General features: G+C 36.0%; 1 protein-coding gene across 1 annotated transcript; it reads right to left on the minus strand.

The window, feature by feature from the left end:
- Positions 1 to 5,058: 5,058 nt before the first annotated feature.
- LOC129895437 (uncharacterized) lies at positions 5,059 to 11,263 on the minus strand. The gene is made up of 8 exons (XM_055971158.1): positions 10,660 to 11,263; positions 8,314 to 8,461; positions 8,020 to 8,170; positions 7,815 to 7,940; positions 7,605 to 7,685; positions 6,852 to 7,044; positions 6,509 to 6,779; positions 5,059 to 5,719 (listed from the first exon to the last, which is right to left on the minus strand). The coding sequence occupies exons 1-8, from the start codon at positions 10,855 to 10,857 to the stop codon at positions 5,451 to 5,453; spliced, it is 1,437 nt and encodes a 478-aa protein (XP_055827133.1). The 5' UTR covers positions 10,858 to 11,263; the 3' UTR covers positions 5,059 to 5,450.
- Between the last annotated feature and the right edge of the window lie 431 nt (positions 11,264 to 11,694).

Genomic DNA, 11,694 nt, shown 5'->3' on the forward strand with positions numbered 1-11,694 from the left:
TTCTTTATATTCAGAGACTTACACTATGTATTTAGACTCAGATTTGTATTTAGATGCTCTTACACTCATGATACCAGATTTTGCGATAATTTTGTTGTTGTCCTTACATTATGCGTTCATTTGTGGTCTGACGTCCTTTTGGGAGTCTCATATGATTTTACTTTTTGGCTTAAACATTGGATTAGGGTTTGGGATGTTGCCATCATGAACTTAGTTTTGGATCGTGACAACGTGACACTTTACTTTCTTATAAGTTTATAACATTCTTTCGTCGCTTGTATTGGGTGAGCTAGGAGCTTGTTTTACGCCCCCCTCTAGTTAGTAGAGGCATGTTGGATGTTTAGAGTCTATGTTATCTTCCATTCTGTATTTTGATACTTATGCTCTATTTCGAGACTATGCGTAGGTGTCTATGCTTTAGCTTATTTACCTTATGTATGCTCTTGAATGGTATGCTAAGAGGCTTGGTTGGGGTCCTCCGATATTCTAATCTTCATGTCTATCCTAGGTCCTAGCTTGGTTCGTGACATGAAATATCTTATTTCTCTGATGTGATATCTCGAATGACCAACTTAAAGAAATAAGAATATGATATGTCTACTTACTTGGGACAAGTACAAGCAGTCATGGAGGAATTTGAAACGTTGATGCTCGTCACTACGAATGTGGAAAAATAACAAGAGCATAGACAAACATTATTTCTAGTTCTTACAATTGCTAGACTGTCTACTGACCATTATTCAGTCTGTCATCAGGTTTTAGCTAGTCCTATGGTTCCTACAATAAATGAGTTATTCTTTAGATTGCTTCATCTTGTCGCACCTCCCATTCACAAAGGCGTTTCATCATCCATTGTTGACTCATCTTTTCTCGCATCACAAGCCATAGAAAAACGAACATATCAGTCTATGAAGAATCGGCGAAAAGGAGGTCTTTTGGGAAACCTCGATCTAAGTATAGTTATTGCCATAAGCTTGGACACAATCGTGAAATATGTTATATTTTGCATGATCCACCACCCAATGTTGATCTTATTGCTATAAAGGAATATAATGAATTTCTTCAAAATCGTGCAAGTAAATAGACATATCCCCAAGTAGCCTCGGTTTCTCCGCCTGATCGACCATCCAATACTACTCATATTGCTCAGACAAAATATGATGAGTTCCTTTAATATCAAGAAAGTAATTAACCGTGTCCACAAGTAGCTTCGGTGCTCAGCCTGATGGTTCTGTTGCTAGTAATTCTTTTGCTTGTGTTTTACAATCTAGTCCTCCTGAATCATAGGTCATGGACTCAAGCGCTTCTGATCATATTACTGGTAACAAATCACTTCTGTCCGATATTGTTTATTCGCAATCTCTTCCTGCTATTACTTTAGTCAATGGAATCCAAACAAAACCAAAAGGGGTTGGACAAGCCAAGCCCCAATCTTCTGTCACTCTAGACTCTATTCTTTATGTTCTTGGTTCTCTTTTTAATCTGGAATCAGTTAGTCGTTTGACGTGTGCCCTACACTATGGCATAACATTTTTTGATGATTTTTTCTCATGCAGGACCGCACCACGATACTGATGATTGACACAGGACATGAATCACAAGGTCTTTACAATCTTACTTCTTCAAATTCCTTCACAGCATGCTCCGTTACAGATCTTCCAGACCTAATTCCCAAATATTTGGGACATCTGAGTCTATCCAAGCTACAGAAAATGGTGCCTAGTTTGTCTAGTTTATTCATATTAAATTGTGAGTCATGCCAACTCGAGAAACACACTCGTGCTATGTTTTCACGTAGTATTGATAGGCGTTCAAAGTCTATTTTTTCATTAGTTTGTTATGATATTTGGGGTCCTAGTAGAGTTAGTTCAACTTTATTTTGTTAGTTTCATTGATTATTATTCAAGATGCACTTGGGTTTTTGTAACGAAAGATCGCTCTGTATTATTTTTTATATTCAAAAGTTCCTTTGCTGAAATACAAAATCAGCTTGGTGTTTCTATTAGTACATTTTGTAGTGATAATGCATTAGAATACCTATCCTTCCAATTTCAGGGGTTTATGACTCACCAAGAAATTATTCATCAAACATCTTGTTTGTACACCCCTCAACATAACGACATAGATGAAAGGAAGAATAGGCATCTAACTGAGACTTCTCACACTCTTCTCATTGAATCCCATGTTCTGTTGCATTTTTGGGGTGATGCGGTCCTTGTATCTTGTTATTTAATTAATAGAATGCCTTCATCTTATATTCAGAATCAGGTTCCACATTCCATACTGTTTCCTCAATCACACCCTTACTCTATCGTGTCTTTGAGAGCACATGCTTTGTTCATAACTTAGCCCCAGGAAAAGATAATTTAGCCCCCTGTGCTCTCAAATGTGTCTTCCTTGGTTACTCTCGAGTTCAAAAAGGGTACCGTTGTTATTCACTTGATTTTCATCGATACCTTATGTTCATCAATGTCACATTCTTTGAATCTCAACCTTACTATACCTCTTATGTTCATCCTGATGTCTCTAAGCTCTTACCGATACCTCAAGTCTTACTTGTACCAACTTTTGAGGAATCTCCGGTTACTTTTACATCTCTAGTTGTAGTGCCACCACTCCTAACTTATCATCGTCCTCCTCGTCCAACACTAGTCCCAGATGATTCATGTTGTGCGTCAAATTTGCTCTTACTGCGTACTTGCCTCCTCCTAGCCAATCAATTAGACTTCAAAAAGGTATACGACCTACTCAATATTCTAACTCACATTATACTTTCTTGAGTTATTAGCGTCATCATCACCCCATTATGTCTTTGTATCATCTTTGCCCTCTATTTCCATTCCTAAAACTATAGGTAAAGCACTTTCTCACTCTGGATGGATGATTGATGAGATGTCTTCTTTATGTTCGAGTGGTACTTGGGCAGTTGTCTCCCTTCCTGCTGGTAAATCTATTGTTGGTTGTCGTTGGATTTATGCCGTCAAAATTAGTTCAGATGGTTAAATTGATCGGCTTAATGCTCGCCTTGTTGCTAAAGGGTATACTTAAATATTTGGGCTAGATTATAATGACACTTTTGCTCCCGTGACTAAAATAGCATATGCCTGTCTTTTTCTATCTATGGTTGTTGGTCGTCATTAGCCTATTCATCAGTTGAACATTAAGAATATTTTTCTACACGGTGATCTTGAGGAAGAACTCTATGTGGAGCAACCACGTAGTTTTATTGCTCAGGCGAGTCTAGTAGCCTTGTATGTCGATTGCGTAGGTCACTTTATGATTTGAAACAATCTCCTCAAGTCTAATTTGAAAAGTTCAACACAGTACTTCAGGAGTTCAGCATGACTCGTAGTGGAGCTGATCACTCTATTTTATAGACATTTTGCACCAAATCTGTGTATTTATTTAGTTGTTTATGTTGATATCGTTAACATCAGCAATGATCAAGACGGTATCGCTAATTTGAAGCAACATCTCTTTCAACATTTTCAAACTAAAGATCTAGGCAGACTGAAGTATTTTCTAGGTATTGAGATTGCTCAGTCTAGATCAGATTTGTTATTTCTCAATGCAAGTATGCCTTAGACATTCTTGAGGAAACATGAACCAAGGTATGTAAACCCATTGACACTCCTATGGAACCGAATGTTAAACTTCTTCCAGGACGGGGGGGGGGGGGGGGGCTCAGTAATCCTGAAAGGTATAGACGACTAGTTGGAAAGTTGAATTATCTCACAGTAACTAAACCTGACATCTTTTTTTCCTATGAGTGTTGTAAGTCAATTTATGAATTTTTCTTGTGATAATCATTGAGATGCAGTTGTTCGTATTCAGCGATATATAAAGTCAGCTCCTGGTAAAAGACTACTCTTCGAAGATCAAGGCCATGAATCCTGGTAAAAGACTACTCTTCGAAGATCAAGGCCATGAATGTTGTAAGTCAATTTATGAATTTTTCTTGTGATAATCATTGAGATGCAGTTGTTCGTATTCAGCGATATATAAAGTCAGCTCCTGATAAAAGACTACTCTTCGAAGATCAAGGCCATGAGCAGATCACCGGATATACAAACGTTGATTGGGCAAGGTCACCCTCTCTAATACACGTTCTAAATTTGGATAATATGATTTAGTAGGAGGTAATTTAATGTCGTGAAAGAGTAAGAAACAAAGTGTGATTGCTCAATCTAGAGCAGAAACAAAATATCAAGCAATGGCCATAGCAACTTGTGAGGTGGTTTGGATCAAACAGTTGCTGAGAGAACTAAAGTTTGGAGAAATCGATCATATAAAACTTGTGTGTGATAATCAAGCGGCCCTTCATATCGCATCAAATTCAATGTTCCATGAAGGACTACACACATTGAGATTAATTGTCACTTTGTCAGAGAAAAGATATTCTCAGGAGATATTGTTACCAAATTTGTTAAGTCAAGTGACCAACTTGCAAATATCTTCACCAAATCCCTAGTTGGTCCTCGTATTAATTATATTTGTAACAAACTAGATACATACGATTTGTATGCACCAGCTTGAGGAAGAGTGTTAGAACAAATATAGATACACACAATTCTACTTAGAATAGGAATAAGAATAGTATATAACATCTTACTTGATAAAGAATTATTATATAATGCCTATAAATAGGATTCTCTGTGTAATAATGTAGACACAATAATAATATTTTTTTTTCTCTAATATTTGCCACAAACTACCTTCAATGACAGACTTTTTACACTAGGAGGACCCAGAACGTCTAAATTTGGTCTTAAGCAACGGAGGATACCTCTTCCTCAATTGTTCAACTCTGGACATTGTACAATGGAGAAAAAGCTTCACCTCAGGGTTGATTAAAGTAATTATAAATCTTCAAAGATGGGTCATTTCCCTTCTATCTCGAAACAAAAATAACAGTCGAAACCAAAGTCTAAAGCATAACTTAGCATACCTCGTTGTCCACGATTTGGACAGGGTAACTCCAGCCTCATAATTCATTCAAATTGCTCACCAAGTTACGGTAAACAAAAACCATGCGCAAATAAAGGAACAGTCAATAACTAAAGAGAAGTAGAAGAATCATTCACTTAAGGAAACCAAAAGCAGTGTCACTGAAACAATGCACTGTGCACTCAACCATTTAAAGCATTAGAATGGCTGAATCAAAATGAGACTTACTGGTTAACTAGCTCTGACTACGACTAAGTAGACAGCCCTAAGTTACAAAAGCACTAACAGTACACTAGAAATCACTACAATACTTCATCTAAAAGGGCAATCACCCAAGCAACAACATTACAAACAAACGGTACAGTTTAAAGTAAATAGAGATGACACAACTCAAACCATTCCTTTGGGTACCAGACTAAAAACACCATACTAGTAGTACAATGTTACCTGAGGCATTCCTCCATCAGTAACAACCTTAGACAGCAGGGGAGTAGGATAATTAGTCAGTTAGACCATACATGGACCAGTCCAAGCCTGTTCCCAGTATAGATCTCATTGCGCTCTTCGTCATAGAAGAGGGCAGTAATATCTTCTAGGGCTTCTGCAACAGTGCTCCTAATTCTGGAATCTTGGACCCGCTTATTTGAGTTGTAACTTTTTTTACCAGGCACACTGCCACTAGCATTACAATCATCAGTGGCCTTGCCACTGGTTGCTTTTATTTTAGCAAGGCATTTGCCAGTCAGAATATTGCTGATATTAATAGATCCCGCTGCCAAACCAGAATACTCATACTCAGAAATCCATGATATAAATATATAAAAAAAACAAATAAACGAAGAGATAAACATCAAATCTGTAAATAACCCCACTAGTTCAGCCCTCCAGGTAATAACAAGATTACTTACTCCCTAGCTATATGCATACAAAAATATGTTGAGGCAATCTGTAATACAGGACAAGTATGGCACATTGATTATGATATACAGCCAAATCCAAACTCCTATTAACTCCTTGCCATTTTGATTGACCTACTTTAAATAGAGTAGGTCCAAAAAATTTTGACCTTAATTAAAATGGCAAGTTTTTTTTTCCAACAAATTTTATAAAAAAATATTAGTATAAGTTATTTCAAATAATGTAACATGTTTTCAACAAACCTCTTTTATGTTTTCACATTTCAGTCGATTATTTAGACTCTTCTATACCATACTAAACAAATAACAACAATAATGTGTCAATTCCAAGCTAGCGGAGTCAGCTATATGAATCCCTCACTAAACATGCCAATACATTTAGACCAGTATCTATCCAACATTTGAAGACGATGATGATAACAACAAATAAAAAACAACTTCAATAAAAACAATAATAACATAAACATTAATGATGGTGCTAACAAGTAAAAATAACAATAGTAGCAGCCGTAATAATAATATCCACTCAAAGAGTTTACTCTTAAACAGCACAGAAGCAAACCCTCACTTAAAATGGATTTATATAAGCAGTGTTGTTTTCAATCATCAAGTAAGACTTAAGGAATTCTCAAAATCCAGCATACCATTTCCTTCAGATAAGGGATCATCAGAATCAGCTTTGCAGTATGAAATAATTAGGTCCTGATCACTAGTTATGTAAATGTTGTTAGTATTGCAATCAGGATGCCATAAAAGGTGATCCTCAAATGAAGTAACAAGCTCCCCGCGGAAGTTCCAAACAGCTACTGTTCTGTTTCTGAATGTCAAGAACAACTGATTCTCATACAGAAATATGAATGCAGAGGGGGTCATGAACTCAGTCCTGCTAACTTCTGTCAACTCAGAATTACGTACCTGCATCCAGCAGTTCATCAGATGTAATGATAAAGGAACACAATGAACTGTCGAACATAGATAGTTACTCACATCCAGAATCTGAAGATTTTCGTTCTCTTGCTTGACAAGAAGCTTTTCATTAAACTGTTCAATGAAATCCACCTTCTTATTCCGGTGAAGAAGATGGTTGAAAGATTTAAGAACAGTACCATCCTCGATGGACAGAATCTTCAGAGGCACATGGCCGCTAGCTTTGGTAAATATCAACAACATGATTCCTGGGCTGCTTAGAAAGGGAGCAACAATACACAAAATTGAGGATATCATAAAACATTAAAAATTGGTAGCGACTCAAGCAAACATGAAATGCTACACAAATAATACTCCCTCTGTTTTAATTTGTTTGTCTGCTTTTGACTTGCCAAGAAGTTTAAGACAATAAAGAAGACTTTTAATTGTGGTCCTGAACTAGAGATATGTAGAATGTACCAAATGTCCTTTAATCTTGTGGTCTTAAACATGCCATGTAGAAAGATAGAAATCAAATAAAGAGTTGCCAAAAAAAAGAAAGAGGCATTTTTCTTTAAACAGACTAAAGAGGGAAGTAAAACAAATTGAAACGGAGGGAGTAGGTCTTTAATCCATTCACGGAAAACGCTAATCTGAATACTAGCTAAAGCATTTATATGGTAGCCTATCAGGGATCACGTAATAATTGCAATGGCTTGTTGACCTGGAATGACACCCGAAGGAGCAAGACTATAATGTAGACAAGTTTCCACACAATTACTCAATCAACAAATCAAGTGTTTCTATCCATACATGCAAAAGTAATGAATTTACCTTATTTTGATCTCTTGAACATTTTTGTCCGATATTGAATATAACATTGTGTAATTCTTCAGGTCAAACACCTTGTATATGCTGATGAAAGTGAAAAGAATTCCGTAAGTACAAAAGCAACTTCACATGAATAAAAAAAAACAGATCTTTTTTGGGGGGAGGGGTGGGTCTCTTTGACATTAAAAAGGGACTTTATAACAGCACAATTACCTATCCTGGGCAGAGTAAGTAAGGACTTTTCCATTGACATCATCGAACTCCACAAAACCAGGCCATTTTAATGACTCTGACTCGAATAAAGCAAAGCCGGCATCTGGTTTACCCCTCCGAATATATCTATTTTTATCAACTATATCAGAACATGATAAAAGAACATATGTAAGAGAGAAACCAAGATGTAGTAGCTATCACATACTCAATCCTTGTGGTTCTGCATTTCAAGGAACTGAAATTATCTGATGCATAGACGGAAACAGTGATGAGCGAGTCATTGTTTTTATTATAAAACAAACTTCGTATAACTTCATCTGGACTGATGTTCAGAAAGCATATTCTCTGGTTTGTTTCTGCATTATTGGTAACAAAATATGGATCAATTACTTGAAGTCACTGCACAAGCACAAAGGTGCATAGATAGATAGATAGATAGATAGATAGATAGGAGCGAGAATACAAATATGCAGGAAAAAACATCAACAATTTGCTTTACCTCGACTAAATGCTGCACAGACGCCAGATTGTGCAAGCGCAAAGACAATATCACGTGCAGCAACTATCTCAATTATCTTTGATCTTTTCTTAAGAAAAGGAAGCACCATGGCACAATGTCCCTTAGGGTCATGGGTGTCATATTCCTCCTAAGATCATAGGTAAATTGAACAAAAGTGTCAGCAGAACTAAATTAACAAGAATAGATATGTAACAAAAGTAGAATTTTCAACTAACTGAATAAATTTTAAATGGAGTGCTGAACCACATCCAGAAAACAACAATGTGGTAAATCATTTTCAAGAAAATACATATACTTAAGAAAATAAAATTCTTCTTTCTCATAAACCAACCCTCAAAGGCGACAAACTGTAAAACTTGTTCTTTTTTCTTAGCTTTCTAGCCCATGCACATTTCTAGAAAACACAAAAGACAGAATTTCAAGTGAACTTGGCCAACTCAGTAATGGAAATATTTAATTCCCGGAATCCAAAAGATAGAATTAAAAAAATAAATCTACACATTAGTCGGACATTAATAATGGAACAAATCACAAATAACATAAACTTTTAACAGGCAATCAGCAAAAGTCTTCTCATCATACAACAAGAAGTCCATTACAAACATGCAAAAGACATCTATTACTTAGATATAAACTATCAGCTCTCTCGTACTACCTGCTCTAAAATGCACCCCTTCGGCAACAATAATAACTCTGTTTCATGCTATTACTTTGCATTTCAAACTGGTTGTTCATTAGTTCAATCAAAATGTTGCACAAATTTCAAGTCAAACAACTTAAGATCAGATGTACCATGCCATCAAATTGTAGACATTGGATATTACAAATCTAATTGAACAAAATTTCTTTTGTGAGTGATAACAAGTAGCAACTATCATTATTTTGCCTATAAAATAGGGAACTGAAGCTATAATTTACATATAGTCATAGTATTACAGTTTGAAGCTTAACTGCGCAAATAAAACAGACACATTCCATAGTAAAACACAGAGCTTTAAATTTGTGTTCCGCCATAACATCGAAGATGATAACTCAAACTTCTACATGATGAAAAAAAAGGTACAGCGAATACACTGAAAGTTATTCGAGTCAGCAATTCATGCCATGTTTGCTCAACAAAGATAAAAGAATGAGCTGGTTAAATTAATTCACCTAGGTTAAGGATCTATCCTATCCAGCTTCATGCTACTGTTCAGCATGAACAGATAGGAACTGGAGAGATTCTGTTGAACTTTTAGATGACAGAGATATCACTGTTCGGGGAAATTTATCCAGGAAAAGGAAGAAAGTAGAACTTCTTATCATTAAAAGTAAAAGAAAAAAAACAAAAAAGATTAATTAGAACTGTCTGAACACATAAGAAATAATCTCAACTGTTAGACCTGGAAACCTCATAAGAAAATTGCAGTTCATAAAACTGCATGCATATTCAAGTCAGGAAGACCCATGTTAATCCTCAATGCCCAAGACTATTGTCAGTTTAAATCTTAGGATAACCATTTTTTATACTGAATTTAGTTTTAGACCAAATATCAATACTGTAAAGGGATATAACCTCTTATATACAACTACAACGCATAAGAAATTACTGAACAACCCATTCGCCATAAAGAACTAATTATCAAACCTACTACATTAGGTGAAGTGCACTCAACTTCTGTTTGAACTATAACTCTGTCCCAGCAGAAACACCAAAAAGAATACTCCTAGTCCTCCTTAAGACTGCTAAGATCTGCGAAAATTCAACCCCGTATATCTCCATCTTCCTATAGAATAACACCCAAATAGAACATACACTTCATCATCCACAAGGATTTCCCCTTTAAAATCCAAATAAGGTGCATTTCCTATACATCTTATTTTCCCCTGTTTTTCCAACAGAGGTAAGCAACTTTTAGCTCTTCTTCTATCTCAACTCTTATAATTATTTAGCGGAAAGATTGTCAATAAACATTCACTTCATCAATCACAGCCTTACTCCAATATATTTAGGAGTTCATTTGGCAAAATCCTCATTTCTTCGCATAAAACCACTCCAGTGGAGACGCACAGTTCCTTTGCCTATAAGGACCCCAAACAAGAAAAAAGAAGTGCACTATAAACCTATCTTAGGATCACCCATATAAGGATCAAGCACGAAGTAATCAAATTTTAGTTCATAAACTCAAGAACTGACTTGTTTTAGTATCCCCAATTCCTCTCAACCAACATAAAGCCAATTTTCTGTCTCACTTCATTCAACTGTGGCTATGAAATCTCAAGATATGCAAAATCTAAGCAACAAATTAATTCAAAAGCAAGAATTGAGAAAAGATCCATGCATACCTGCAATCGAATGTTTCGAAAACGCTCCTGAGCATCGCTCATACTGAAAGAACGGTCACGCTTTGAACAAATCTCCCTCCGCTGTAGCTTCTTGACGCTATTCACAAACCCATCAACCCCTCCACGAGAACGCTTCTTAGCAACCACCCTCCTACCAGAACATGGACGAGGACTAGCAGATATTCTCCGCCCATCCATTTCAAAATCAAACACAACACTACGGGACAAATCTAAAGCCTAATACAAGTAATTGCACATCATATACACAACATATAACAGCTTCAATACACACTTTCTATGAGGTTCTAAAGGCAGATGTGGCTTTCAATTAAAACCCTAAATCTCAATGACCCAGATGGAAAATTTAGGGCTTTTCCAACCCTCCACAAAGAGGCCTACTCAAGAATAAAACCGCTACTAAAACAAAGTTTAATCTTCACAGGTACTACAAAAAACAGTGTTCCGATTTGGCAAGAGGAAGGGGATAGGCCAAGAGGGGCCGGACATGAAAGAGAGAGAAAGCAATGTGTCCGGATTTCAAAAATACATCTTCAAAGGGCTTTTGACGGTGCATTCATTTTCTCTCAATCATGAGCTCCACTGTCATTGTACTCTCTTAAATAGTGTTTGGACCAATTTAGGTGAACCCAAATTATTACTCTAATTCAAACCTTTTCTAAATTCAAACCTTAGTATGAGAAAACAAGGTTAAAAAACGAACTAATTAAATTCAAATTACTTAGATTGGTAAACAAAATGAGTTTTAGAATGGATCTACCACAAATAGAGTCTTCAGGGGTATGACGATTTGTGTTGTACAATCACTTTTGATTTTGTTTCTAACGTGAATTAATTGCTAGATCATAAATACTTGATCTTTGTATGAAAAACATAATAGAAAAAAATAATTTGAAGTAAAATTAATTAAAAAGTTACTTTGGTTGTATCGAAACCCAATGAATTGAGATTTTCTTATTGATTCAAGTTATTTCTAGTCCAGCGGAGTTCTAGATTGGATTCACTCAATGGTAAAGA

The sequence above is a fragment of the Solanum dulcamara genome, chromosome 7, assembly GCF_947179165.1.
Source record: "Solanum dulcamara chromosome 7, daSolDulc1.2, whole genome shotgun sequence".
In the NCBI taxonomy this organism is placed as follows: domain Eukaryota; kingdom Viridiplantae; phylum Streptophyta; class Magnoliopsida; order Solanales; family Solanaceae; genus Solanum; species Solanum dulcamara.

Bases quoted from the DNA above. Each gene is read 5' to 3' on its own strand.
- LOC129895437 (XM_055971158.1), bottom strand. From the start codon at position 10,857: ATGGATGGGCGGAGAATATCTGCTAGTCCTCGTCCATGTTCTGGTAGG. The intron at 8,462-10,659 runs GTATGCATGGAT...CTATGATCTTAG, and splicing joins TTCGAAACATTCGATTGCAG to GAGGAATATGACACCCATGA. The intron at 5,720-6,508 runs GTATGCTGGATT...CTGGTTTGGCAG, and splicing joins TCCCTTATCTGAAGGAAATG to CGGGATCTATTAATATCAGC.